The 27,945-nt window shown below is 37.8% G+C and overlaps 1 protein-coding gene and 1 pseudogene across 10 annotated transcripts in view; one reads left to right on the top strand and one right to left on the bottom strand.

The window, feature by feature from the left end:
• The window catches only part of REPS2 (RALBP1 associated Eps domain containing 2), a 285,301-nt gene that overhangs the window by 153,582 nt on the left and 103,774 nt on the right, over positions 1-27,945 (top strand). For all 10 annotated transcript variants that reach the window (XM_064364499.1, XM_064364494.1, XM_064364493.1 and 7 more), the window contains one exon: positions 17,400-17,461. In XM_064364499.1, the coding sequence (XP_064220569.1) occupies positions 17,400-17,461 (62 nt within the window). The remainder of the gene's footprint in view (positions 1-17,399; positions 17,462-27,945) is intronic.
• On the bottom strand, positions 13,533-14,495 carry LOC105705434 (chromobox protein homolog 1-like; annotated as a pseudogene).

Below are 27,945 nucleotides of genomic sequence, written 5' to 3'. Positions count from 1 at the left end.
AGCAGATAAGGTCTTAAAAATACTTGAGCACAATACCTTTGTTATACATAACAAAATTAACAATAATTATTTAATATCATTTAATATTTGGCCAGTGTTCATATTTTCTGAATTATCTCAAGTATGTCTTTTTATACTAGCTTGTTCCAATCAGAATTCAAACAAGGGCTACATGCACATTGCACTTGTTTTGGCATAGTTAAGTCTCTTAAGTTCTTCTCTCAATCTTTTTTTTCTCTTTTTCATTTATTCATTAATTCATAAAAAAATCTACCCTGTAGACTATTTCACATTCTGTATTTTGCTGATTTTCTTCCACCTCCTGTATTTCCTATAAACTGATAGGTGGGTCTGGGCTTGATTAGAATTAGTTTAGATTTTTGACAAGAATACTTCCTGGAGATGCTGTGTACTTCTTACTGCACCATATTAACAGATCTCTAGTGTCTAATGCCTTTATTTTTGTGATATTTGATTGATTAGTGGGTTTACATTGTATTAGCCTGATCCATGTGTTATGATAAAGATTCCAGCAACATTTCAATTAATGGTTTTATCAGCTATCGATCATCATTGCCTACATCCAGTGGTGTGTCACTAAATGTTTAACAACTGGCCATTTGCCAATTTTTATGGTATAAATACTCCTGCCATGGCTAATTTCATTCCTACTGATGGGTTACTGAATGTGGAGTTGTGAACAGATGCACACAGTTGGCTCTTACAAGCTGGCATGAGCTTTTTCTAGCAAACTACTGCTTAGATCCATTATTTCATTGATAGTTGTAAAATGGCGATACTCTGTTTTATTTTTTCTACCTTTATTAATTGGGACTGTGGTTTATTTAAGCATTTTCATATTGTTGGACATTTAGTTTGTGACTATTATGAAACTTGTGAGCTGAAGGAGATCATACGACAGTATAATTCTCAGTACATCAATAAATTCTTTATATGCGTCTGAATTTGTAGAATTATATGAAAACTGAAATAGACTTCAGTAATGGTAAACAGAAAAGTGTCTTATTCAACCAGCATTTAATGAGTGTTTACTGGGTACTTGGCACTTTGGAGAATTCCAAGAGAAATATGGATATGCCCCCAAACTCTGCTAATCAGTGTCACAGTTATGTGTGATTGTGAGAAGGGTACCAAGTTAGGGTGGTTGCTAACTAGAATGATCAGTGGATTTGTGGGCAGGAGGTGCACAGGGCTGGTGAGCTAAACTTTGAAGGACATGACTTTGCAATCAAATCCTTTTGATTCTTTTTTGACATCTGTCTTGATTTACTTCTTACTACTAGTTTCCTGGAGTCTGCTATAGTAGCCTCAAATCTGGCTTGCTTGCTTTGTTCTTTCCTTGATAAAGCAACAGAATTAATTTTCTGCAAACACAGCTATGATCACCTCCCTACTCAAAATTCTTCAGTACCTGCTATGTAAACACCAAATATCTGTTGGAACTGAACCCAAAGTCATCTGATTATATTAGCTCAGTAAGGGACACAGTACTGTGGCCTGGAGTGCCTGGGGAGGAGTGTATCACAGGAAGGAAGTAGAGACTGGAAGATTCAAATTGGCTGACTGGCCAAGAAAAATGAAGACTGATGGAGAAGGGGTCTGTAGACCGTGTCCTTGGGAAGTCTTAGGAGGACAGTCCCATTAGGGTGATAGGGTTAAGCCAGATTGCAAAAGGTTGTGGCATAAGCAAGGAACTTTGGTGTGGTGAAGTTGTCATCACAGTCATTTTGAAATGTCTAAGGCTTAACAGTTGATCTAACTGTATGTCACATTTTAAAAAATAATGGTACTGGCCAGGCACTGTAATCTCAGCACTCTGGGAGGCTGAGGCGGGTGGATCACCTGAGGTCAGGAGTTCAAAACCAGCCTGGCCAACAGGAAGAAATCCTGTCTCTACTGAAAATACAAAAGTTAGCTGGGCGTGGTGATGTGTGCCTCTAATCCCAGCTACTAGGGAGGCTGAGGCAGGAGAGTGGCTTGAGCCTGGGAGGTGGAGGTTTCAGTGAGCTGCCATCATGCCACTGCACTCCAGCCTGGGCAATGACAGAGTGAGACTCTGTCAATCAATCAATCAGTCAATCAATAGTGGTAGAAAAGAGCCAGTTCCAAGATGATAGACTCTTTTCATAGATTGCCTTCCTCCTAACACACATTCATATTTGCTCTTTCTCCCCTACCACATTATTCAGCTCTAATGAAAGTGTCATGGAAACAGCTGCTAGTGAATGAGTACTAACTAATCCTGAGAAAAAGATGTTTAAAATCTTCTTGAAATTTTAGTTTGATTTACCTTAAAACGTATACAGACACACAACTAGTGATTTCAACCAACCTAAGGATTTTAATAGTAAAATTCTTAGGAGGAATGCATTTATGTTAATGTAATATGAGAAAGGAAACCAGAGACCCATCTTTGACCAAGATTCAATCTCATGCATTTTTGTCACTTAAGTCTGCCCACGTCTCCATCCAGGACCTAGTTAACCCCTTATTGAGTATCCTATGGTACAAGAAAAAGGAGTTACTAGTAAACATGGATAAATTTTAGAATCATAAAGTGATAATGCTAAAAGAGAACTTGAATGTCATCTTGGCCAACTCTTACATATTACCAATGAGGAGACTAAGATCCAGGCAATATAAGGGCTTTGTTCTCCATCAGAATCTTCTGAAGATAGGAAATCTTTGTTCAAATCTTTGTTGCAGCAGATTTGGTATCAGAGAAAGCAATCTACATTAAATTAATTTGGGAGGCACATCTTACTACTTTTCTACAGGCAGTAACACTAATTAATATCTAAAGTTAAAGGATGTATTAAAGAATGAATATGGTAACTTTTGCAAGGGACTCTTTATTTTTTTTTCTGTGTTTCCTTCTATGTTATTTAAAATGTTAGCAGATTTCTCTGAAGTACTTCAGGAAGATAGGAAAGGAAGTTTTGCCTTCATAGATACTTGGAAATGTTAGGAATATATCTATTTTCTTGTTTTAATTTCAAAAATGAAGTTATTAAATCTCTAAATATAGGAAGAATATAAGACGAATAGTATACTGAACATCTGGCTTCAATTATCAACTGTGGCCCATCTTGTTTCATATCTGTCATTCCCCATATTATTAATTATACTTTTTTCTACCCTTTGCTTTAAAAATACTTTATTGAGGCATATAGATTATAAAGTTTATCCATTTTAAGTGTAAAATTTAATGATTTGTAGTAAACTTACCAAATAGTGCAACTGTCACCATAATCCAGTTTTAGATCATTTTCAGCACCCCAATAATATCCCACATACCTGTTTACAGTTAATCTCCGTGCCCAGCCCCAGGCAACCACTAATCTATTTTGTGTTTCTGCAGATTTTCCTTTCTGAGCATTTCATATAAATCAAATCTACAATATGGAGTCTTTTTTGTCTGACTTTGTTTACTTAGCATGATGTTTTTGAGGTTCATTCATGTTGTATCATGTATCAGTACTTAATTCCTTTTTATTGCTGAATAATATTCCTTTATATAGTTATATCACATTTTGTTTATCCAGTCTTCAGTTTGGCAGACATTTGAGTTCCTACTTTTTGCCTATTATGAATAATGCTGCCATTAATATTTGAATACAAGTCTTTGTGTGAACATATGTTTTCATTTCTCTTAGCTAGATATGTAGGAGTAGAATTGCTGGGTATGTGGTAAATTTATGTTTAACATTTTAAGAAATGGACAAATTGTTTTCTAAAGTATATGTACCATTTTACATTCACATTAGAAATGTATGAGGGTTACTGTTTCTTTATATCCTCACCCACACTTATTATCTTTTTGATTATCCCACATCCTAGTGTGTGTGAAGTGATATCTCATTGTGCTTTTGATTTGTATTTCCCGATGAATAATGATGTTGAGCATCTTTTCATGTGCTTATTAGTTATTCCTATATTTTATTTGATGAGATGTTTTATTAATCCATTTTCATGCTGCTGATAAAGACATACCCAAAACTGGGCAATTTACAAAAGTAAGGTTTAATTGGACTTACAGTTCCACGTCGCTAGGGAAGCCTCAGAATCATGGCGGAAGGCAAAAGACATGTCTCACGTGGCAGCAGACACAAGAAGAGAGCTCGTACAGGGAAATTTCCGTTTTTAAAACCGTCAGATCTCATGAGACCCATTCACTATCACGAGAACAGCATGGGAAAGAGTCGTCCCCATGATTCAGTCATCTCCCACCAGGTCCCTTCCACAACATGTGGGAATTATGGGAGCTACAAGATGAGATTTAGGTGAGGGCACAGAGCTAAACCATATCAGATGTCTACTCAAATCATGCTTATTAAAAAAAACTGGGCATTTGTCTTATTGTTAAGTTGTATATTCTGGAATTATTTATATATTCTGGATACAAATCCTTTATTGGATAGATGATTTGCAGACATTTCCCCCAGCCTGTGACTTGTCTTTTCATTTTCTTAATGATATGTTTTGAAGTGTGGAAGTTTTGAGTTTAACATTACAAAGTGTAATGTTAAATTTTTTCCTTTTTGGATTGTACTTTTGGTGTCATATCTAAGAAGTCTGCTTAATCCAGGGTCTTGAAGATTTTCTCTTGTTTTCTTCTAAAACTTTTCTAGTTTTAGCTCTTACATTAAGATCTTGAATCTATTTTGATTTAATTTTTGTATAAGGTGTGAGGTAAGGATCTACGTTCATCTCTTCGTATATGAATATCCAATTGTCCCAGTGCTACTTGTCAAAAAATACTCTCCTTTTCCAGTTGCATTGGCACCTTTGTTGAGAATCACTTGTCTGTTAAATATAAGGGCTTATTTTTGGATGCTGCATTCTGTTCTGTTGATCTATATGTTTATTTTTATGTTAGTACCATATTGAATGTTTTTTAATGCAGGGGAGTAATACATAATCCTGCAAACAGATAATCCCATGACTCAGAAGTCTAAATATTTGCTATAATAGCATATTTTTAGATAGCATGTAGTATCTTATTTACTTCATTTGTGGTTTTTAGCATATTCAGAAGCATCCTTTGAGCTCCTTGAGGTAGCAAAATTTTTTTGCTTTGAAGCCTTCTGTCATGCTTACTCCCTGAATGTAGAATACCCTCTGTCTAGCTGTTTATCTTCCATATCTGCATTTTTCTGCTCTACCTACCCTGTAGGTTCAAAATGTGATACTGATTACAGCTCCATAGTAGCCTTGTGTCCTTGGCAAGGCCATTTTATTTCTCCAGGTCCTATTTTCTCATCTGTAAAGTGAAAGAATCAGATTTGATCTCACTACTTTTATAAACTCAGTCATTAATATTTTCCTTGTTGAACAGTTACAATGCATGTGTAAGTTAATCTCTTTTAACTGGTTAAAAAGTGTATTCTGTTCCACAGAGAATTAAATGAGCTTATATTTTGGTGGATGGTATGTGAGAGTTCATCAGGGGATAGAGGCAGGTATTTCTGGCAAGGTGTTCTTTGTTACATACACAGGTGTATATGACTTACGTGCCCATCACTCTGTATGCCTTGGTGATCATGGGATATGTACAAGATCATACATGCTTTTATGATTAGAAAGGAGAGAAAGAATGAACAATTTCTATTACAAAGAAATAGCTGTTTTTATGAACTTGCCAAGAAGAGGAATGATCCTTACTGATGAAATCCTTAAAGATTTGCATATGGCTCTTTACTTGATTGATATTTAAGAGTATAGGTCCCACTGGGAGGCTCCTTTCAACATTTTCCATTCCTGGAGTGTTTCCCCCTCTTTGGTATTTGAATGCTTTTATTTTCTTCATAAAATATTCCTAGAGGGGTTGGGAGCCCTTTTCCACAGCTGAAGTTATTCCAAGTTTTGCTCCCTTGAAGAATCAGCTTTCTGTTCCTGAAGATTTCAATGGCCACATCTGCTGGTTTATTTCTACTCAATAAGTTGGAATATATTTTCATTTAGTTATTGATTAGGGGCTTTGTAAAAATCTGAAGGAAATTAGTAAATAGTAACGTTTATGAATAATGTTTTGCCTAGAAATTTTTAAGCATAATGAAATAAGAGGATAAAAATTGTTAGAGGTTAGAGTTTTGGATTAAGATATCAGGAAACAGAGATCAAGAAGATCAGTATCAGAATCTGCATGTCTTTCAATAAACTTAAGAAATTGTTTTAAACACTGGGAATTATTAGTCTGTCTTCTGAATTTAGGATTAAATGATAGTTTCTTTTCCTGAAGTTTTTAATGTGGTTTTCAGGATTGGGGTATTTATTATTTTCCTTTGGATTACACTTATAAAAATTTTTGACTGGAAAAACCCTTGCTGATATCTGGTATCCCACTTTATTAACTATAATCCTTCATGAATAAACCTGCAATTGCTTGATGAGTATGGTAACTTTTCAAGTACCATATGAGAATGTAGGAACAACATTCTCCTCCCATCTTCTTGCCTTCTTTTCCCTCCTGGGAAAGCAGCTATTACTATTAACAAGTACATTGTCATCTTTTGCAAATGTACACTAGATTATTCAGCTAAAGTATTTTTTTCTTTTTTTTCTATGCCTTCCACCATGTGATCAAAGTATTTTTTAAATTTTACTTTGCATGAAGGTGTTTTTTCTTTAGACTAAATAGAGCATACTGGATAAAATATTTGGATCCAATTTTAACTCGACTGGACTGAAAATATTGTAAGAGAAGATTTTTAAAATTAAATTAAACTCTAATTTTCAACCACTGTGTGAGTACTTACTAAACATAAGGCAGTGTGTTTAGGTGCTGTGGGAGACAGAAAGATGAATTAGACAAAATTGATAGAGTGTAGCTAGATTAATATCTCCCACCATCAAAAGAAAGGAACACAGAATTATAAATACAAGGTATGGGTTTTTCAGCAGCAACTGAACAAGGAAAAATGCATGAGCTAATGCTATTTTTTTTTTTTTTGAAAAGAGTGGCAACTGAGGGAAATCCTGAGGCTTTGGGTGCACTTCTGACTCTGCCTGCTTCCCTACAGAAGCTGTGTGTGTGAGTAGGCAAATCTTGAGACTTCTCATCAAGACCCTAGATCTAGAGGAAAGTGAAATGAATGAGTATTCTTAATTTTCCTTTTTTTTGACTAAGGGTCAGTGGAAATGACTCCAGGAAAGAGAACTGGAAAAGTAAATAATCATAGCTGATGTTTTGATATGGTAGAAGGGAAGGCCCAGGGCTGCATGCTGAACTGAGGGGACAAACTGAAGTCTGAAAAGTTCCTCCAGGGCCATTGATAGAATTCCAAGACTTAGGAGAATGCACTCTGCTACAGGGTTTTAAAATGTTGGTTATTTTGGTATTTCCTTCATAGTTCTAAATAACATATTTGTAAAACTTCTTGTTGACTTCAATTTTTGCCATCATTTTCCCTCTCTCAGTATCTTTTTCCTCCACCCTTCTGGTATAGTTATAATTTTGATTAGATTAATATTTAGTATTTGTATTATTGTTGTTATGGCCATGTAAGCCATATAGTAAATTAATTACTTTTTTTACTTGTACAGGTTTTTGTTTGACTTGGAGTGAATAATTGACTTGTTTCTTGTCAATGTACTTGCCCTTGATTCAACCACAGACTTCTTTAATTTTCTAGAGTTCCTCTTATGAAATTCTGACACCTCAGGTGTTCTGTCAGTTTCACTTTTTTTGAAGAAATATAAAGTAATTGTCTTCAATGCCTGGCACATAGTTTTCATCATGTGATCTCCCTATATTGTCATTCAAGGATTCCCTTCCTCTTTTTTCCATGTTGGATTTCTTTTATACTGTATCCTGTGTCTTTCTCTTTCTTGGCTTACTCTCTTGTTTTGGTGAAGCACATCCTTTAATAGCTTCCTTAGAAAGGGTGCATGGAGTTCAATTTGAGATCCTGAATGTCTAAAAATATCTTTAATTGTACCATAATTCAGGCTGCTAGTTTTGGATATATACTCATCAGTTGGAAATAAATTTTCTTTGGAATTTTGGTAGAATTGTGCCAATAAATTTCTAGCCTCTGATGATATATAAAGAAGTCTAAAACCATTTGGACTTCTGATTCTTTGTATATGACATGCTCTCTTCTCCCATGCCCTGCTGAAAACTTGTAAATTATTTTGACTCCAGTACTTCGAAATTTCATGGTATGGCTTGTCATGAGTCTGCTTTCATCCATTGTCCTGGGTATTCAGTGGGTCCTTTAAATTTAGAAACTCATGTTCTTCATTTCTGGGGAGTTTTTATTGAACCATTTAATTGATTATTTTTCCTGCCATTTTCTCTGTTTCTCTTTGTGGAACTTTCATTTGGTGACTACCCTACTTTCTGGAAGATTTCCTCAGATTATCTTTGAACCTTTCTATTGAGCTTTCTCTTTCTACTAGCTTACTTTTAATTTCCAAGTATTCTTTTTTCTTTTGTTTTCTGAATGTTCTTTTTAAATAGCATCCCATCATTTCATCTTTGCAAATAGCATTTCTTATGTCTTATTGAGACTTTCTCTGATGACTCTAGTTAAAATTTTATGTCACTCCCTACCCCAGTGTCTCTTTTCTCAGTAGGATATGAGCTTCATAAGGGTATAGCTTTTTTTTCCCCCTGTTTTTCCCATGGATATTTTCCCAATACCTTAAACAATACCTCCCACATAGTAAGTGTTTAAATATTTCTGGAATAAACTTAATGATCATTCTGATGATATTAATTATATATATTTTAAAGTTTTCTACTAGTATAGGTCAAGTCTGTTTCTTTGAAGTTACTTCTTCCTGTTTTTATTGATCTCTACCTTAGGTTAGAACATTTTCTGCAGATATCTGGTAATACTTAGTCATCCACTTATATTTAAGGATGAAGAATAAAAAGTTGGTTGGAATATATGAACAAATGGATGGAACTTGCCAGCTATTGGCTTCATGGTAGAATGGTCTGGCCAGGCCATCCTATTGGAGATCCCTTGATGTCAATTCTTTAGATGTCTCTTCCTGGCTGATCTGAATCTCTGGCAGGAAGCAGCAGTCTGGGAGCAGAAGGGAAGAAGGCTGGAAGAATCTCGGGATCAAAAGTGCATATTTTTATTGAATCTGTCTGTTTTCAGCATGACCCTCATACCTTCATCTGGGCCTGGTGACTTCCCTGAAAAGAAAACTATATCTAGCCTTTTGTTGGAGCGAGAAACATGCTGAAACTGTGCAGAATGTGGGGGAAAATCTCAGGATCTAACTGGTCCTAAACTGCTTCAATCAGTATTCTTTTTTTAAAATGAGGATGGATCATAATCCTATAGATCCTAAGATAGTTTAAAGAAATATTTGTTGATCGCTTACTGTATTTTAAGTTATCCGGTGAGACAGATATAAGGCATAGCTAATACAGCAGAGGGGACTGTAAGAGTAGGGCCCCTGAAGCCAAAAACAGCATGAAGAATAGGTAGAACCAGATCCTGAAGGGTCTTGTCATAGTATGCCCTTTTCCTGAAGGGTAGGAAACAAATCCATGATTAGTTCATTGCTTTAGGTTTTTATTGCTTTCCTCATTTTACCCCTACATTCAGAGGAGTTTGATGCCCCGAATTCCTGAGAACTAGGGGGCTTCTGTGGTACAAATTGGTTACTTCCTGCTTTCTCAGATCTGCCTAGTCACCTATCAGTTGCTCATCTGTTTTCCCAGTTCCAAATTTAAACAAGAGCACTTACACCATTCTCTTCACTTTTGTTTTAATGAATTAAGAGTGAGATTAGTTGCATGTATTTAAACTGCTATCTATACTCAAAGGTCTTTGGATAGGACATTTAATACAACGTTGGGTCATACAGCAGAAACGAGGAATTTTACACAGTATCAAGCCAAGATTTTAGTTTAAAGTGGTCCCAGGTTGGTAGTACCCTCAGTTTCTTGCAGAAGCAATAGAGGGAAGAGGAATTCGCTTTCCACAAGCCTCAAAGTTTTCCTATAGGTTAAGTTCTAAGGCATATGAGTTCAGAGTCACAGGTTGCCAAACACATTAGGGAATGAAGCACAACGAGCAAGAACAAACGGGAAATACAAAGCCCTCAGATATTGAAATTATATAAATATGTTGAAGGAAAAGAGGAAGAAAATGAGTGGCCAAGAAATTATAAAAATTAAAAAGCATTTTCAAAAAAAGACCAAATAGAACTTCTAGAAAAGAACAATTCTGTAAAATAAACTCAAAGACTGGATTTTGTGATACATTAAGAACAGCTAAAGAGGGAATTGGTTACTTGGACAGTATATCTTAGAAAATTATCCAGAACACAGTACAGTTAGAGAGCTCTTGAAGGAGAAGGGAGAAAAAAATGGTAGAAAGACAATATTTACAGAATCACTGAGAATCGACCAAAATTAATGTGTTGCTACATGGTTCAGAAATTCCACCGAAGCTTAAGCAAGCGATAAAAGAAAATGATAATCGAGAAATACATGTGCAGACATAGGATAAAGTTTGATATTTCAGAGTACCAAAAACAAAGAGGAGATCCTAAAAGCAACCAGAGAGAAGATAGGCTGTCTGACAAAACAGTGATTCTATAGCTGGCTTCTCAATAGCAATAGTGGCACCCAGAAGGCAATGGAATGTTACTATCAATGTGCTGGGAGAAAATAGCTGTCAATTTAGAATTCTATACTCAATTAAATCCTCTTTCAAGAGAGGAAAAATGACTTTTCAGTCAAATAAACTAAGTTTGCTACTAATAGACTTCTCAATTAAGGAAATTCTAAAAGATGTACTTTAGACATCATAAAATAAACTGTAATGAAAATTAGGAAGCTTTCAGCACTGAGTGATAATATCACAAATAAAAACCTATGATATTCTACTAAAGAGGTACTTGGAAAAAATTTATAACCCTAAGTGCTTACATTAGAAAAGAAAAGCTACAAATTAGTGAACTAAGCAACCAATTTAAGGTAGAAAAAGAACAAGATATGTCCAAAGAAAGTAAATGGAAGAAGATAGGCAGCATTAATGAAACAGAAAGCAAGCATACAATACAGAGACTCAAAAGTTAAAAGTTGGTTTTTTGAAAAGAGTAACAAAACTACAAATGCCAGCTGAGGTTAGTGAAGGAAAACTTGAATATGAGGAATGGGAAAATTATACATGCAGAGATTAATAAGGGGGGAATATGGACACTCTTATGCCAATAAATTTGAAATTTTAGACAATGAATAAATGCCTAGAAAAATACCATTTATCAGAGTAGACTTAAGAATTTGAAAGTCTGAAGAGTCCTTTAACAATTCGAGAAATAGAATCATTAGCTAAAAACCTTGTTTAAAGAAAACTCCAGGCTAAGATGACTCTCCTGGGCAAATTTTTACTTGATATTCAAGAAAAAGTTTCCAATCCTATACAACCTATTTAAGAGTATAAACAGGGCATGGTAGGGGAGTGGGGTGGGGGGTCGTGCTCTCCACCTGAATGAAGCGTAATAGAGGACCATATGAGAAAGGAAATCACTTGCCAGTCTCACTCATGAATATAGTTGGAAAAATACTAAACAAAATATCAGCTAACCAAATCTAGCAGATATAAAAACCTGAAAAAGTTGAGATTATCCCAGATCTGCAAGGGTGTTTTAACATGAGACAATCCAGAATGTAATTTACCACATTAACAAATAATAAGGAAAAAAATCGTACCATCATCTTAATAGCTGGAGTTACAGCTTTGATTAAAATCCAACAATAGTTCTCACTCATAGGCAGGTGTTGAACAATTAGAACACGTAGACACAGGGAGGGGAGCATCACACACTTCGGTCAGTTGTTGAGGGGCTAGGGGAGGGACAGCGGGGGGTGGGGAGGGTGGGAAGGGATAACGTAGGGAGAAATACCAGATAAAGGTGACGGGGAGATGGAGGCAGCAAACCACCTCGACATGTATGTACCTATGCAACAATCCTGCATGATCTGTACATGTACCCCAGAACCTAAAGTACAATAAAAAAAAAGGCTTTTATTTAAAAAAAAAATCCAACAATAAATTATCCTGAAAAGAAGTCTCAAAATAAGGATAGGAATTTTCATAATCTGTTTTTTTCAGGGATTATAAATCTGTAGTTTTATTAAGACAAAAACTGACAGTGTGGTATGAAGTTTACATTTAAACAAAGTTTTCACAGAAATCTAACACATGCCTAAAAAGATTTTATAATGTAGCTCTAGATCCAGACAACTAATGATTTGCTTCTAGATCCGAGACTAGACAATATCAAAAACTGATGGATCCATGAATCAGGACAGAGCATTTTGGGTATCAGTTACTTCTTAGGATTTCTTTAAAAATGGTGTGTGTGTGTGTGTGTGTGTGTGTGTGTGTGTGTGTCCACTTTAAAGTGAACCACTGCCCAGTATGAAAGTTAAACTTCTCCTGAGACCGAGGCTTTTGAAATCACTAAACTCTTGAATCAATTCCGTGAAACTTGTACTGAACACTGCCACAAATGGTTTCAGAGTTCAAAGCTCAAAAAAGAGAATGGCTCCCAAAGTTCTCCTCATTAAGAGCATGGACCCTTTACTTTCCCTACTGTCTTATCTCCTCCACCATCCTCTTCCCCTTCTCCAACACCTCAGCCAGTGGCTTGGATGAGCACGCTGATATTTATAACTTCATTAATGGAAAAGAAAGGGTCTTCTAATTTCAGGAATTAGCACCTCTGAGACAAAATGATCTGCTTCTAATGTATACTCTCCAATAAAAGACCTTCCCTCTTCAGTCAGTTTCTATCTCAAAAATGGCAACTCTGGTAGCTTATGAACTGGCTTAGTCCTTTGTGGGACTAAGTGCATTAAGTTTAGGTAGGGAACACCTTGGCTTATAGATTTCAGACATTCACACCTTTTAAACAGTCTCTCACAGTCCTTATTTATGGTGCCAATGACATTTTCTTTTCAAAGGTAAAATATTCTGGACATAGAAGCAAATCATTAGTTGTCTGTTCTTTCCATTGCTTTGCCATTTCCCCTATCAGTCCCCAAATATTAATCAAAATGATGCTACTCATCTTCCTTTCTCCCCTTCTTACTCCTCCCTCCCCCGAATAATACAGCAGTAATAGCCAAAAACTACACACATGCTATGCTGTAAAAATGCAGAGTTGACACTATTGGGAGGAAAGCTGTGGGTTATAGAGATGCTCTTTGAGGATCTACAGAATTTTTTTGCTTTCCCACACACCCAGTTCTGCAAGCTCTGTCCTTCATAGAAGGCCCTTTGCTTTTTCTCAGCGAAGTGTAGAAAAGGTTGCCTTGAAACACTTATCCCCCTTCCCTTCCACTAGGATGGGTGTGCAAGCTTGGAATGGCTTTAAAGCAGTTGGGCTGCTGCAGGGGGGCACAGAAACTATACTGGCTCTTCGAAGGGCATCTTCTCAAGCCACCTCTATGGTGTCAAGACAAGTAGAACTCCTTCCCTTCCCACCTGAAACCCACAGTCAGATGTGACAGGTGCTAGTACTCAAGAGAGTTAATTCTTGTCATCTCTTTTGTCATCATCCTCCATGGAGTTGAAATGCCCACATCAGCCTTTCCTCGTAGAAGGATATGACAACCTGTGGGCATTTGACATTGATTTCCTTGGCAGGAACCAGGTCAGCTTCATCCGAGTTTTTCCATTTCATCAGGAACCTGAGCTCTCCACTGGAGTCTGTAGCTCCAATAATCCGCTCCGGTCCCAAACCCCGAGCAAAGCTTCGTGGCTTTTCTTTTTCTTTTTCTTTTTTTTTTTTTTTTTTTGAGACAGGGTCTCACTCCGTCGCCACGCGCCAGGCTGGAGCAATGGCGCAACCTCGGCTAACTGCAACCTCTGCCTCCCAGGTCTAAGCAATTCTCCTGCCTCAGCCTCCCGAGTAGCCGGGACTACAGGCGCGCGCCACCACGCCCAGCTAATTTTTGTACTTTTAGTAGAGACGGGGTTTCACCATGTTGACCAGGATGATCTTGATCTTTTGACCTCCTGATCCGCCCGCCTCAGCCTCCCAAAGTGCTGGGATTACAGGTGTGAGCCACCGCACCCGGCCGCCTCGTGGGTTTCTGATCTTCTTCTTCTTTGGTTTGCTCTCCTCTCCCTTATCTTCAGAATCAGAATCAGCTTTGCATTTGCCCCCCTCTGATTTATCTGCCTCATGTGCTGTTTTCTGTGACTGCAGAAACTCATGAAGTTGAGGCAATCCAGGTTCTCTTCTGGCTCCCATGTGTTGTCCTCATCTGAGAACCCCTTCCACTTTAGGAGGTGCTCCACTTTGCCCTTTACCACTTGATAGTAGAGAACTTTTTCCACCACATATTCCTGTTCCTCATCTTCTAGCACCTCCTTCACTTTCTTCTTGTTTCCCCCCCCATAGTGTGTGCCAGCTTTCTGGTGTAAAGGGTGGTGCTGTTCAGAGCAGCGCCCAACAGCCGGAGAGGAATCGGTGCGCTGCTGGCGCATCGCGTCAGGTGGGATCGGCTAGGGGAGTGGCGTCCAGAAAAGCAGCAAGCTGAGTGGCCACAGTGGAGCCCTGGCCAATGGTCCTTCCCTCAGCCAAACAAAAGAGCTGGCACTCTGTGCTGCCTGACGCCAGCACTGCCTTCATAATCTAGTAAGGGTTATCTATGACATACCTACAGCAAACACCAACACTGTACCTTATGGTGAGCTAGTAAATGCTCCCATTTGAGATCAACAGAAGACAAGAATGCCCATTATCACCATTCAACTTTTACAGTAGGTAATTCTAACTAGGTAAGACAAGAAAAAACAAAAATGTGGCAAAGGTACTGAAAAGAGGAAACAAAGCTGCTCTTAATATTTGTTTAATATGGTTGGCACAGTGGCTACACCTGTAATCCCAACACTTTAAGAGGCCGAGGTAGGAAGATTGCTTGAGCCCAGGAGTTTGAGACTGCCATGTTATGATCATGCCACTGCACTCCAGCCTGGGCAACAGAGTGAGATCCTATCTCTTAAAAAAAAGTATAATATTTTTGATACAAGTGTGGGAGCTTCCCCCCCACCAAAATTCTCTCAGAATTTAATGAGGAAACTAACCTATGCCAACTCTTACAATGAAAGACTCAGAATGAACAACGGACACATACCTCTGATACTATTTTGTTGCTTGAAGCTCAGTTGTGAGAAACTGAAACAGGATTCTATATTAAATGGTCTCAGTCTGTTACTCCATTTCTTCTTCATATTTGGGCCAATTTCTGATGAACCCCAATAAATGGTGTTGTAGGTGACATGCTTTTATCTAAAAGTGTATACAGAAATAGACCCACACATCATCTTTTACAAGAGCAGGGCATTTGTCTTTTTAAAAAATTAAATCATACAGAAGAACTTAATGAGATTTGAATCAGGATCTAAATACTGTTTCTAACAACTCTCAAGGCAGTGAGTAGAGACTGTCAGTCACAGGGCTTACTTGGTTGGTTTCCTCTCTCTCAGGGGTCACTGTCTTTTGTTGCCTGATTTTCCAGTTCCTTGAAAACTGTTGTTTCATATTTTTTCTATCTGTTTTTGACTGTTTTAAATGGGTGGGTAAATCTGCTATCTGTTAACTTCATCTTGGCTGGAAGCAGAAGTCAATTTAATTAAATGGCTCATCATTTCTTGTATAGTCCTTTTTTTTGTTAATAAAGATTTGTTTTAACACACAGATTATTCTAATACAATTGCTTGGCCTCTCTCTTAGAAGCTTGCACAGATTTTGTTTATTTTATTTTAATTAATTAATTTTTGAGACAGGGCCTCACTCTGTTGCCCAGGCTGGAGTGCAGTGGCAAAATCATGGATCACTGAAGCTCAACTCCTGGGTTCAAGCGATCCTCCTATCTCAGCCTCCCCAGTAGCTGGGACTACAGGTGTGCACTGCCACACCTGGCTAATTTTTGTATTTTTTGTAGATAAGGGATTTCTTCATGTTGCCCATGCCTGTCTCAAACTCCTGAGCTCAAGGGATCTACCCACCTTGGCCTCCCAAAGTGCTGGGACTACAGCATGAGCCACCATGCCTGGCCTGTTTCATTTGTTTTGAAAGTAACCGTTACTTTTAGAGGTCCAATCTGTGAGGACCTAAAGAGAGGAGCCCTGAGATGAATAATTCCTGAAGGCTTTCAGCATTCTCTCCTGCTGTGTTTTTTGTTACTGATGGCTGTTCAAGGTCTTACCACCTCTGGAGCTTTGACCCACTGATGTGTTTTCATAAATTTTAATGAAAGACAGATTGAGAGAAATCATAGATAGGCCCACATGCTTGTACCATATCCATGCACTGGCTCAAAATGAAAATCTCTGTGATACTACCCTGAGTTACATTTGTGGAAAGCACCAAACTCCATCTTCTAGCTTGTCCGATCCAGCTAGCTAAGGGAAATCAAAAGTAATTTGCAAAATCTTTTATGTTCTTGGTACATTGCTCTGATTTATTTTTTAAGGTACAGAAAATTGTCCAAATGCATACTACAAATTAGCAAATAAACTACATACATATAGTTATTTGGACCATGGTGTTTTTCTAAGGACTTTGTAAAGAATGTGGTTCAACTTGCCACTGTGTAATGCTTAACTTACTTCTTGTATGTTGTTATGAACTTTATTTATAATTTCATAGCAGCTGTTTATTTTCTTTGCTAAGGTACAATTCAGATGTTCTTGGCTTAACTCGGTATTGTCTGTATCTCAACATTTAAAGTTAGACTGATACTTTGTAAAGATTCTTCAGATGTGGCCAGATTATTTTAGAAACAGCTTTAGTTATCCCTGATAATAAATATCAGGGAGAGAAAAAAAAATTGAGGTCTTTGAAGAATCCCTAAATATCATTTCAGTCCATCACTGTCGGCCTCCCCCACTGCTTTCAGATCCATTCCCAGGTGCATTTACAGGGCAGCCAAGCTTCCTCATTTGGGTTCCAGCTCCCTTCGTTTCTGTAGCGTACTCACTGAGCTAATGAGCAGTGTAGTGGCTGAGAACTAGGGAGAAATATGAGAGAAATCAGAGATGACTCTTTCTGACTTTTGTCCTAGATTGTTTGAAACTAAATAACATTAGAATAATGAAGAATTGACCACCTTTCCCGTGCTGCGTTCCAGGTGTCTTTTCCATACTGTTTTATTATGTCATCTTAATCATAACAGCCTACATAAATACTTTAGTTTGGGTTAGGATGAAAATGAAAAAGGGATTAGAAATAACATTTACTCTTATTTCTTAAGCCTTCAGAAGGATTTAAAAAACTTAAAGATGTTAAATGCAAATGCCATTGCCATTCCAAGTTAACAAGTGTTAAGAGTTTTTTGTTGTTTATTTTTGGGGGTGATCCTTAACAGTATGTGTTTTTCTTTTCAGCTACTAAGTCAGGATTGTTACCCCCACCACCTGCGCTCCCTCCGAGACCTTGTCCATCACAGGTAGGAGACATATTTGATTTCTGTAAATTGTTCGGTGGTAGGGAAGTTGTCCTATCGCTGTGTTTCTTTGCAAGGGTTGATTGCTACATATCTGGTCCATGAGATTCCCAAGCTGATACCCTATGAAGAGAGCAGAGAGTAGTTTAATTTCTTCTCATCCAGCCAGCACCCCAGCCTCATGTGGAAGAGAGAAAGTTTCCTCAATAAGCGACCAAGCACACATATACTAGTTCACTCTTGGCTGTCCAGGGGTGTATCTGTTTTCATCCAGAGAGAAGAGTAGAAGAAGGGGTCTCTCTCTAATTGGAGGTGGGGACATGGTTTTTCTGTATAGTATGTGCAGTCTTGGTGCCTATATTTTCATCAGCACTTCAGGAGCTGTGTTAATTCTACATAAATTTAAAAAAATGGTTATCAGCATGGGGTTAGTGCCATGATTTTGGCCTATGATGCTTTCTTTAGGATGTTATTTTTCCTCAGAACAAAAAGCTGAAATAGCAGGTGTGGGAGATCATGTCACCAAGATCTGTTTCAACTCTAAATTAATTCTGCCTTATTTACATGTGCTACTATGGCCTTATTCATCAACACTTTGCAGAGCTGAAAATGAGAAGCAAACAGCAAGTCCGTGGAGCATGGTTTATGGTGCTACAGATCTTTCCTTTTGTTAATTGCTGCTGAAGAAACTTTCTATCTTTAAAGACCTTTTCTGATTTTTGGCAGAAAATGTTGGGAAATTTCTCTGTAGATAGTCCCTGGTTCTACTTCATTGTTCTGAGTGGTTCAGAGCTATCCTTCCATATGGGGACATCTCAGGACACATGAGTCAGTGAAACTACTTTTAACACATCCTTGTCCTTCTTTCAGTGAATGAAATGGTTTTTAGCATCCACTCAACCTTGAGATGCAAATACAATGAGGTATTGGCTTTCTGCTTTAGTGTGAAAGGTAATAAAAAGCCCATTTCTTCCTGACCTGCATATAAACCAGTGAAATCTCCTTTTTCAGGATCTGACATTGGCCTTAAGAGATATTGGTTGAACCGTCAACAAGTATTTATTGAGTCCCTGCTGTATATCTAATGCCAAACTTTAGTTTTCCCCTAAGTCTTTCCTTGGCTGTAATTTCTTCTCATTCAAATTATTAGCTATGTCTATTGAGCATCTATAATAAACCAGGCATTGTGTTAAGTGCTTTCAGTGCAGTATTTAAACCTCACAAAACCCCTCTGAGGTACATACAGGTATTAATACTATCCTTTTTTACAGATAAAGAAGTTGAAGTATACAGGGGCTAAGCAAGTTACCCAAGGTGGCATAGCTAGTAAATAGTAGAGCCAGATCCCAAATTGCAGTCTGTCTCCTAAAGGCCCCTCCTGTCCCCATCACTGAAGTCTAAGTATCTGTATATACAGCCAGACAGCAGATAGGCTTTCATCACTGGCCCCTAAGGAGGACCTTGATGAGATGAAGCTCCTGCTCTGCACCAACAGCAAACCTGGACTTGGTCACAACTAAATGAGGAGGCATTTGCTAGCTGCTAGTTCAAGACTGGGACTTGAGGGCCACCTGCTCGAATGCATGAAAGACCTGTCTGAAAGGGCTTTTGTAACCAAACTCCTAACTTGCTCTTGCTACACAAATGCCAGCAAGTCCCAAAATATGCTGCTGCTATCAGGAGTCTTACCTGAGCTGCTTGAGGTGGGCCTCTTGCCTGCTTTTAGAGCTTAGTCACCAAAGATATGACTAAGGGACTGGGAATTCTCTACTTACTGTTAATGAATGAGTCTGCTTCTTTGTCTATCAGATTTCCCATCACAGTATAACCAGTGAGCCTAGTTCTGAGGCCAAGCCTCCAGCTCAGCTGCCTAACTATGGAGATTTCAGATTTTAAGAACAGGTGTGTAAGAAATGGAGGCAGAAAATCCACATTCCATTTCTCTCCCCCATTCCCTCCTTTTGCCCACTGTAAGTGGGACACACACATTCAAATATATGAAGTCCTGGACAATACACACTTGGTTATATTTAGTTTTTGTGCTATGTCAAGTTGACATTGACCCTAGGAGAATCTTACTAACCACTTGTATGGGACATATATATATTCTAGTCTTTCCCAAACTGCTTGTGATAAAACAGTCTCTGGGACGTATTAACAGGACTCTGTGGTACAGATTTGCAGGCTGCTGCCCCTCTACCCCCTCTGGGAGAGAGTCACTGTGCAAGTGAGCTCACTAAAGGCTTTGAAGGCCTACAGTAAGGAAAGCTGGTAAATTTTGTTAAAGCCAGCAATTTCCTAGCTTTTACGACCATTGATATCTTTATTTATAAAATACATGTTAGGATACAAAATCAATGTGCAAAAATCACAAGCATTCCTTTACACCAAGAATAGACAAGCAGAGAGCCAAATAATGAATGAATTCCCATTCACAATCACTACAAAGATAATAAAAAAAAAATCTAGGAATACAGCTAACAAGGGATATGAAGGACCTCTTCAAGGAGAACTACAAACCGCTGCTCAAGGAAATTAGAGAGGATGCAAACAAATGGAAAAACATTCCATTCTCATGTATAGGAATAATCAATGTCATGAAAATGGCCATACTGCCCAAAGTAATTTATAGATTCAGTGCTATCCCCATCAAGCTACCATTGACATTCTTCACAGAACTAGAAAAAAACCACTTTAAACTTCATATGGAACCAAAAGAGAGCCTGCATAGCTAAGACAATCCTAAGCAAAAAGAACAAAGCTGGAGGCATCATGCTACCTGACTTCAAACTATATTACAAAGCTACAGTAATCATAACAGCATGGTACTGGTACCAAAACAGATGTATAGACCAATGGAACAGAACAGAGACCTCAGAAATAACACCACACATCTACAACCATCTGATCTTTGACAAACCTGGCAAAAACAAGCTATGGGGAAAGGATCTCCTATTCAGTAAATGGTGCTGGGAAGACTGGCTAGCCATATGCAGAAAACCAAAACTGGATCCCTTTCTTACATCTGATACAAAAATTAACTCAAGATGGATTAAAGACTTAATGGTAAAACCACAAAACCACAAAAACCCTAGAAGAAAACCTAGGCAATACCATTCAGGATGTAGGCATGGGCAAAGACTTCATGACAAAACCCCAAAAGCAATTGCAGCAAAAGCCAAAATTGACAAATGGGACCTAATTAAACTGAAGAGCTTCTGCACAGCAGAAGAAACTATCATTAGAGTGAACAGGCAGCCTACAGAATGGGAGAAAGTTTTTGCAGTCTACCCGTCTGACAAAGGTCTAATATTCTGAATTTACAAGGATCTTAAACATATTTACAAGAAAAAACCCATCAAAAAGTGGGCAAAGGATATGAACAGATACTTCTCAAAAGAAGACATGTATACAGCCAACAAATATACGAAAAAAAGCTCATCATTACAGATCATCAGAGAAATGCAAATCAAAACCACAATGAGATACAATCTCATGCCAGTCAGAATGGCAATTATTTAAAAATCAGGGAAAAATAGAAGCTGGTGAGGCTGTGGAGAAATAGGAACACTTTTACACTGTTGGTGGGAATGTAAATTAGTTCACCTATTGTGGAATACAGTATGGCAATTCCTCAAGGATCTAGAACCAGAAATACCATTTGACCCAGTAATCCCATTACTAGGCATGTACCCAGAGGAACATAAATCATCCTACTCTAAAGACACATGCACACGTATGCTTATTGTAGCACTGTCTACAATAGCAAAGATATGGAATGAACCCAAATGTCTGTCAATGATAGACTGGATAAAGAAAATGTACTGACACAAGAACAGAAAACCAAACACTGCATGTTTTCACTCATTAAATGGGTGTTGAACAATGAGAACACATGGACACAGGGAGGGGAACATCATACATTGGGGCCTGTTGAGGGGTTTGGGGGGGCAAGGGGAGGGATGGCAGGGGGTGGGGGGATTGGTGAGGGATAACATTAGGAGAAATACCTAATGTAGGTGACAGGGGGATGGATGCACCAAACCACCATGGGATGTGTATACCTATGTAACAATGCTTCATGACCTGGACATGTACCCCAGAACTTAAAGTATAATAATAAAAAAAGAAAATGTGGTAGATATATACCATGGAATTCTATGCAGCCATTAAAATGAATGAGGTCATATCCTTTGCAGGGACATGGATGAAGCTGGAAGCCATCATCCTCAGCAAACTAACACGGGAACAGAAAACCAAATACCACGTGTTCTCACTCATAAGTGGGAGTTGAACATTGAGAACACATGGATACAGAGAAGGGCACAACAAACACCACAGCCTGTTGCAGGGTGGGGGGATGAGGGGAGGGAACTTAGAGGGTGTGTCAGTAGGTGCAGCAAACCACCATGGCACACGTATACCTATGTAACAAATCTGCACATTCTGCACATGTATCCCGTTTTTTTAAATAAAAGAAATTTTAAAAATATGTATAACAAACCCTATGTAACAAACCTGCATGTGTACCTCTGAACTTAAAAGGTGTTTTATAAAATGTTAATAAATAATATACCTGTTAATATCCTAAGGGCTTAATGGTTAGGAAACAGTTATACACCAGTCTTAAGGTATTGCTAAGAACATTTCCAAACCTTTCTCACCTGTCACCTTATCTCTGTATTATATGGTTAAAGTTAAATTTTATATCTTATGCAATAGTTTTCCCTAGAAAAATTGAACATGAAAGTTTACAGCACATTAACTTGGGATTTCACGTTGTCCATGTTTTCAGTTTGACCTGTTTTCTTCCTCGCTTTTCTGTTCCTTCTTACTTAATCTTTCATGAGGTCATTTTTACCACCCCACAGCAAGTTTTATTAGAACTTAAACACTGAATTCTTACTTTGCTCTGTTAAATTTTTTGAACGTTCCTTGCTATATGAGGCCCATCAGCCTGACTTTGGAAATATATCTATATCTATACCTACAAAGACTTCTTTTATTGGACTGTATATAGTATCATCACCAGGAGACCTAGTAGAGAAACTAGGAAACCTAACATAATTAAACTATTCTATTTATTAGTAGCTATGAAAGAGAGTAAAATTAAGTTTTTCAATTTAAAAATTTTATTTAACTTGATAAATGGGCATGAAGAAGAAAATGTTTTGTTTCCTATAAAGGAGCACTATTTTACAAACTATATGGCCAATCAGTAGTGATGTGCTTCCAGGATTTTTTTTTTCTTTTTTTAAGTGATGGAATCTCCTCTATCACCCAGGCTGTGGTTCAGTGGCATGATCATAGCCCACTGCAGCCTCAAACTCCTGGGCTCAAGTGATCCTCCCACCTCAGCCTCCTAAGTAGCTAGGACCACAGGCACACACTACCAAACCTGGCTTTCCAGATTTTATGTATATAAGAAAAATAAGTTTGTACATTTGTAGTATGCATACAAAGATATATAAAGATCATTTCTACATATACCAAAAGTATATATTCGTCTATCAAGTGAGAGAGATGAAGTATAGGTTTTTCAGGATAGAAAGCAGTTTAGCTGGCTCACACTTACTCAAGCACCACTGTGATATGAACATCTGGATTAAGTTATACAAATGGGGCCCTGGAGTTAGAAAAGGAGTAAGTTAAAAGAAACATCTTTTTATTTTTCATACTATAGGTAAGATAAAGAAGAACCTAGTGACTATATAAAAAATTAAGTAGTTTGTGTTTCCCATTTTCCTGTGGCAAGACTAGAGACTAGGACATGGTCTTTTGGCTCAGCTCAGAAGAGGTAACTTTTTTTTAAAAAAAGACTGATTTGTAGCATAAATAACCAAAAAGCAATTAAAGTAAACTATTTCATATAGAGCAATGGGTGGTTTTTTATTTTTTTTTTGTTTGTTTCTTTTTGTTTTCTTGAGATGAGGTCTCACTCTGTCACCCAGACTGGAGTGCAGTGGCATGTTCAGGGCTTACTGCAGCCTTGACCTTCCAGACTCAAGTGATCTTCCCATCTCAGTCTCCTAAAGTGTTGGGGATTACAGGCATATGCTACTGTGCCGGCCTAGAGTAGTGTTAAAGTGAGATTTAGTTACATGTATTAGCTCACTGTTTGTGTGCACATAAATCCAGTAAATTGCCATCTATAGAGTTTGTGTTTATTCTGCTAAGGTCAGTTCTCTGCTAAGGGACTATTTGGTACTTCAGTAGCTAAATCCTTTTAATAGTGTTGATCTCATGACAGTTTTCTTATGGCAGTTGTGATAGAGCCACAGCTTCAGTGTAACTATCTTTAATAAAGAAAAGACTTTGGGGGTACAAAACATTATCTTTTAAGTTTTCTGTTAGCACCACATTTGATGAATTGGGGTTCCCTGCAGACTAATGCGCTCAGAATTTTCCTATTTCTGCCACTAATTTCTCACCTTATATGTAACAGAGTGTTCCTCACTAGCAATGTAATGAGTACTAAAGATAGCACTGGAGGGTGAAAGCACTGTGGGAGAAGCATTTAATGAATACCTTTAAGCTTAGAGAGACCAAGAAGGCTCATGGAAGGGGCGAGATGAACAATGAAATCAGTTTTGAAGAAACAAGAGAACTTTTCTTTTTAGCTGGCTAAAAGGTGAAGAGCTTTACTGGAGAGAGAGAAAAAAAAAATACAAATGCAGAGAAACAGGGATGCAAGAGGTCCTGATATGTTTGAGGAGCTGCCTGAAATTTGGAAAGCCAGATTGTAGGGAAAATGGCTGTAGTGTTCTGAAAGTGCCATGGGGAGCAAGCCTCCTACTCACTTCTAGTTGCAGTTGCGGCAGGGCTGTGGGAGAGAAACAGCCCCTACCAGAGGAGTTCTGTCTGGGGAGCAGAAACTGACAGGAGTACAGGGTTTTAGTTAGCCCAGTGGTTCTCACCCTTGGCTGCACAGTGGAATCATCCAGGGGAGCTTTAAACCTGCTGAGACCTGGAGCAACTCCCAGAGATTTTGGCATGGGATGCTGAGGTCCGGCCACTGGGAGTTTTAAAAACCTCCCCAGGTGATTCTGAAATGTAGCCATAGTTGAGAAACACTGAATTAGGGCAAGAAGCACTGAATTAGGGCAACGGGAAGGAATGCCTAGAGAAGAGGTTGAAAATATAGGGAATTTTGTTGATGAGTTCTTATAGGGCACAATGAAAAGTGTTCTGGAGGTGGGGAGGCATGAGGTCAGCTTAGGGGATGTACTCAGACCCTATGGGGACAAGAACCCAGATCATAAGGGATGGCCTGGGAGTCAATGGCTTCTTGTGGTGACTGATGTCAACAGGGCTAGAGGATGTGACAGGAAGGTCCTGTTGGAAGAACTAGTCACTGTATGCCTCAGATCCTGTGTGTACTGCTGTGAGAGGCTAGCCACGAACACATGGCCTCGAGAGGAGACTAGAGCAGCTGTGGTCCATTCAGTTAATTCCTCATCTAACTTCCTCATCTGGCTAGAATCAGGTCCTGAAAGTGATATTGAACCCAATAGGAATATGGCAGTCATGCTACTCTTTTTCAAAGTCAAATTTTTTACACACAACTTTTTATAAAATACTACATTTGTTTTATTTGGAAGTAAAAACTGCAGCTCACTTAAACTCAAATGGCAGTTCATAGGCCCTGAACTTGTGAAATATTCGACACCATTTTAAATACTCTATCCTTTTAATTAATATCCTGTCATTAAAATTATTATTTCTACAAAGTTAATACACAGTTGATGATTCAAAATAGTAAATTCCTCTGGGAGAAATTAAGAGTTTTAGAGCACACACACTGTTTTTTTTTTGGAGAAATTCCTGGTGATTATGTAAATCTCTTACAGGGCTAGCTAATTTACCCGGCCCCATTTTTAATATAAATTTTATTAAAGCATAACATACATACTGAATCTATTTTTAACACATACTAAATCAATTTCTAAGATAGTAAAATGAAGTACAGGTTGAGTACCCCTTGTCTGAAATACTTGGCACCAGAAGAGGTTTAGATTTCAGATTTTTTTTGATTTTGGAGTATTTGCATTATACTTACCCAATTGACCATCTCAAATCTGAAAATCCAAAATCCTAAATGCTCCAGTGAGCATTTCCTTTGAGCCTCATGTTGACACTTAAAAAGTTTTGGGAGGCTGAGATGGGTAGATCACCTGAGGCCAGGAGTTTGAGACCAGCCTGGCCAACATGGTAAAACCCATCTCTACTAAAAATACAAAAATTAGCCTGGCGTGGTGGTATGCGCCTGTAATCCAGCTACTCAGGAGTCTGAGGCAGGAGAATCGCTTGAACCCGGGAGGTGGAGGTTGTAGTGAGCCGAGATTGTGCTACTGCATTCCAGCCTGGACGACAGAGTGAGACTGTCTCAACAACAACAACAACAACAACAACAACAAAAGTTTTGGGTTTTGGAGCGTTTTGGATTTTTCACTTTCAGATTTTGGACGCTTAACCAGTATTATATTGTTGTCAACTTTCAAATATCTATAAGAAAATAGTAGGAAACATTATTTAATGTAAACAATAGGGAAATGTCACTGTTTTTAAAATTGCATGTTTTTTCTTTATCAAATTACAAACTTCATGAATAAACACCAGATATCATGAAATCTCTTGCTGTAATATATTCAGATGACTTCATGTAATGTATAAAAGTCATTGAATCACCTTCATATAGTCCCCGTGTAGTTAAAGCATATTTATGAACTTTCAAAGGTATATACAACATCCTAATTTTCACTTATCAAAATATGAATTTAATATGTATCAAGATATTTTTTATTTATGCATGTATTAGAAACTCAGAAATTATTCCAAAGTGAATTTATGAACATATATCACCTAAGATGATACTTTCATTCTCTTCCAAAGTGTTACTTGGTTCTGTCCTACAGTGTATGCTGTAGATTAGCTGAAAATCACAACATATTAATGAGTATTTCAGTGATTAAGGAAAGAAGATAAAAACCAAGGATGTACTTTCATGTGATGGTGAAAGAACATACTGGAAGCTGTACCACACTGTGCTGAATGTAGTAATATGAACGTGTCTATCTGTGATCTTATCCTTAGCCCTGCTACTATGTAGCTCTGTGGCTTTGTGGGAATTAGGTAAGTTAGTCTCATGGACCTATTGCCCCTTCTGTAAAATAAGAAGATTGGACTAGAGAGATCCTTCTAATACTAAGATGTCTGATACTATTTCGTATTCCCTGTTCAAGAATTTTTTTTGTAATATAGAGAAAACATCGTGAAACACAGTTGAGAGACAAGATAGGTTGGACTAATTTTCTCTGCTCCTCCTTGCTAAGTAAAAACCTTGGAAATACTATAATGGAAAGAGGATTTTTTTTTGAGACAGGGTCTCGCTCTGTTGCCCAGGCTGGAGTGCAGTGGTGCAATAATAGCCCACTGCAGCCTCGACCTCCTGGGTTGAAGGGACTCAGCCTTCTTAGTAGCTGGGACTGCAGGTGCATGCTACCATAACCAGCTAATGTTTTTATTTTTTGTAGAGATGGGATCTTGCTGTATTGCCCAGGCTGGTCTCAAATTCCTGAACTTAAGCAATCCTCCCACCTCAGCCTCCCAAAGCATTGGGATTACAGGTGTGAGCCACCATGCCTGGCCAGAACGAAGACTTTGGAAGGTTTAAAGAGGAAAGAGGACTGACGTGGTAGTAAACTAGAGACTTCAAGTAGACAGAAGAACAATAAGGATATACAAAGCTTAATACCATGGCTCAACTAGATGTAACAGATAACTATAGAACATGCATCAGCATAAAGGACATTTTTCTCAAGTACACTTGGAATATTATTCAGGATAGACCGTATGTTAGGCCACAAAACACGTCTCAATAAATTTAAAAAGATTGAAATTATATTAAACATCTCTGACATCAGTGGAATGAAACTAGAAATCAATAATAGAAGTAAAATGGAAGATTCACTAATATGTAGAAATTAACATACTGTTAAAAACACAAAGAAGAAATTATAAGTGAAATTAGAAAGTACCTTGAGATGAGTGAAAACAAAATTATACTAAAACCTGTGGTCTGCAATGATAGCAGTACTCGGAGGGGAAGTTTTAGCTATAAACAGTTACATTAAAAAAGAAGAGATCCAAAATCAATAGTTAACTTTACACCTTAAGAAACTGGAAGAAAAAGAGCACACTAAATCCAAAGCTAGCAGACAGAAATAATAAAGAGCAGAGTGGGGATAAACAAAATAGAGAACAGAAAAACAGAGAAAATAGTTGAAAAGTTGATTTTTTTGTAAAGATCAACAAAATTGATAAACCTTTAGCTAGACTGACCAAGAGTATAATTGTGTGTCAACCTCTGGTCAAAATAAAGGGCTCTATTTAAAGTAAAATAGATTCTGATAAATTTATCATTTGCCCTAGATAACACTGTTTTAAATTTATCAAAGTTGGATATTCAAGTGGAATGCTTGTTTTGT

Source organism: Aotus nancymaae, unplaced genomic scaffold, assembly GCF_030222135.1.
Source record: "Aotus nancymaae isolate 86718 unplaced genomic scaffold, 86718_ANA_hifiasm-v0.15.2.pri h1tg000058l, whole genome shotgun sequence".
Classification (NCBI taxonomy): domain Eukaryota; kingdom Metazoa; phylum Chordata; class Mammalia; order Primates; family Aotidae; genus Aotus; species Aotus nancymaae.
This window is presented reverse-complemented; position numbering and strand designations above follow the sequence as displayed.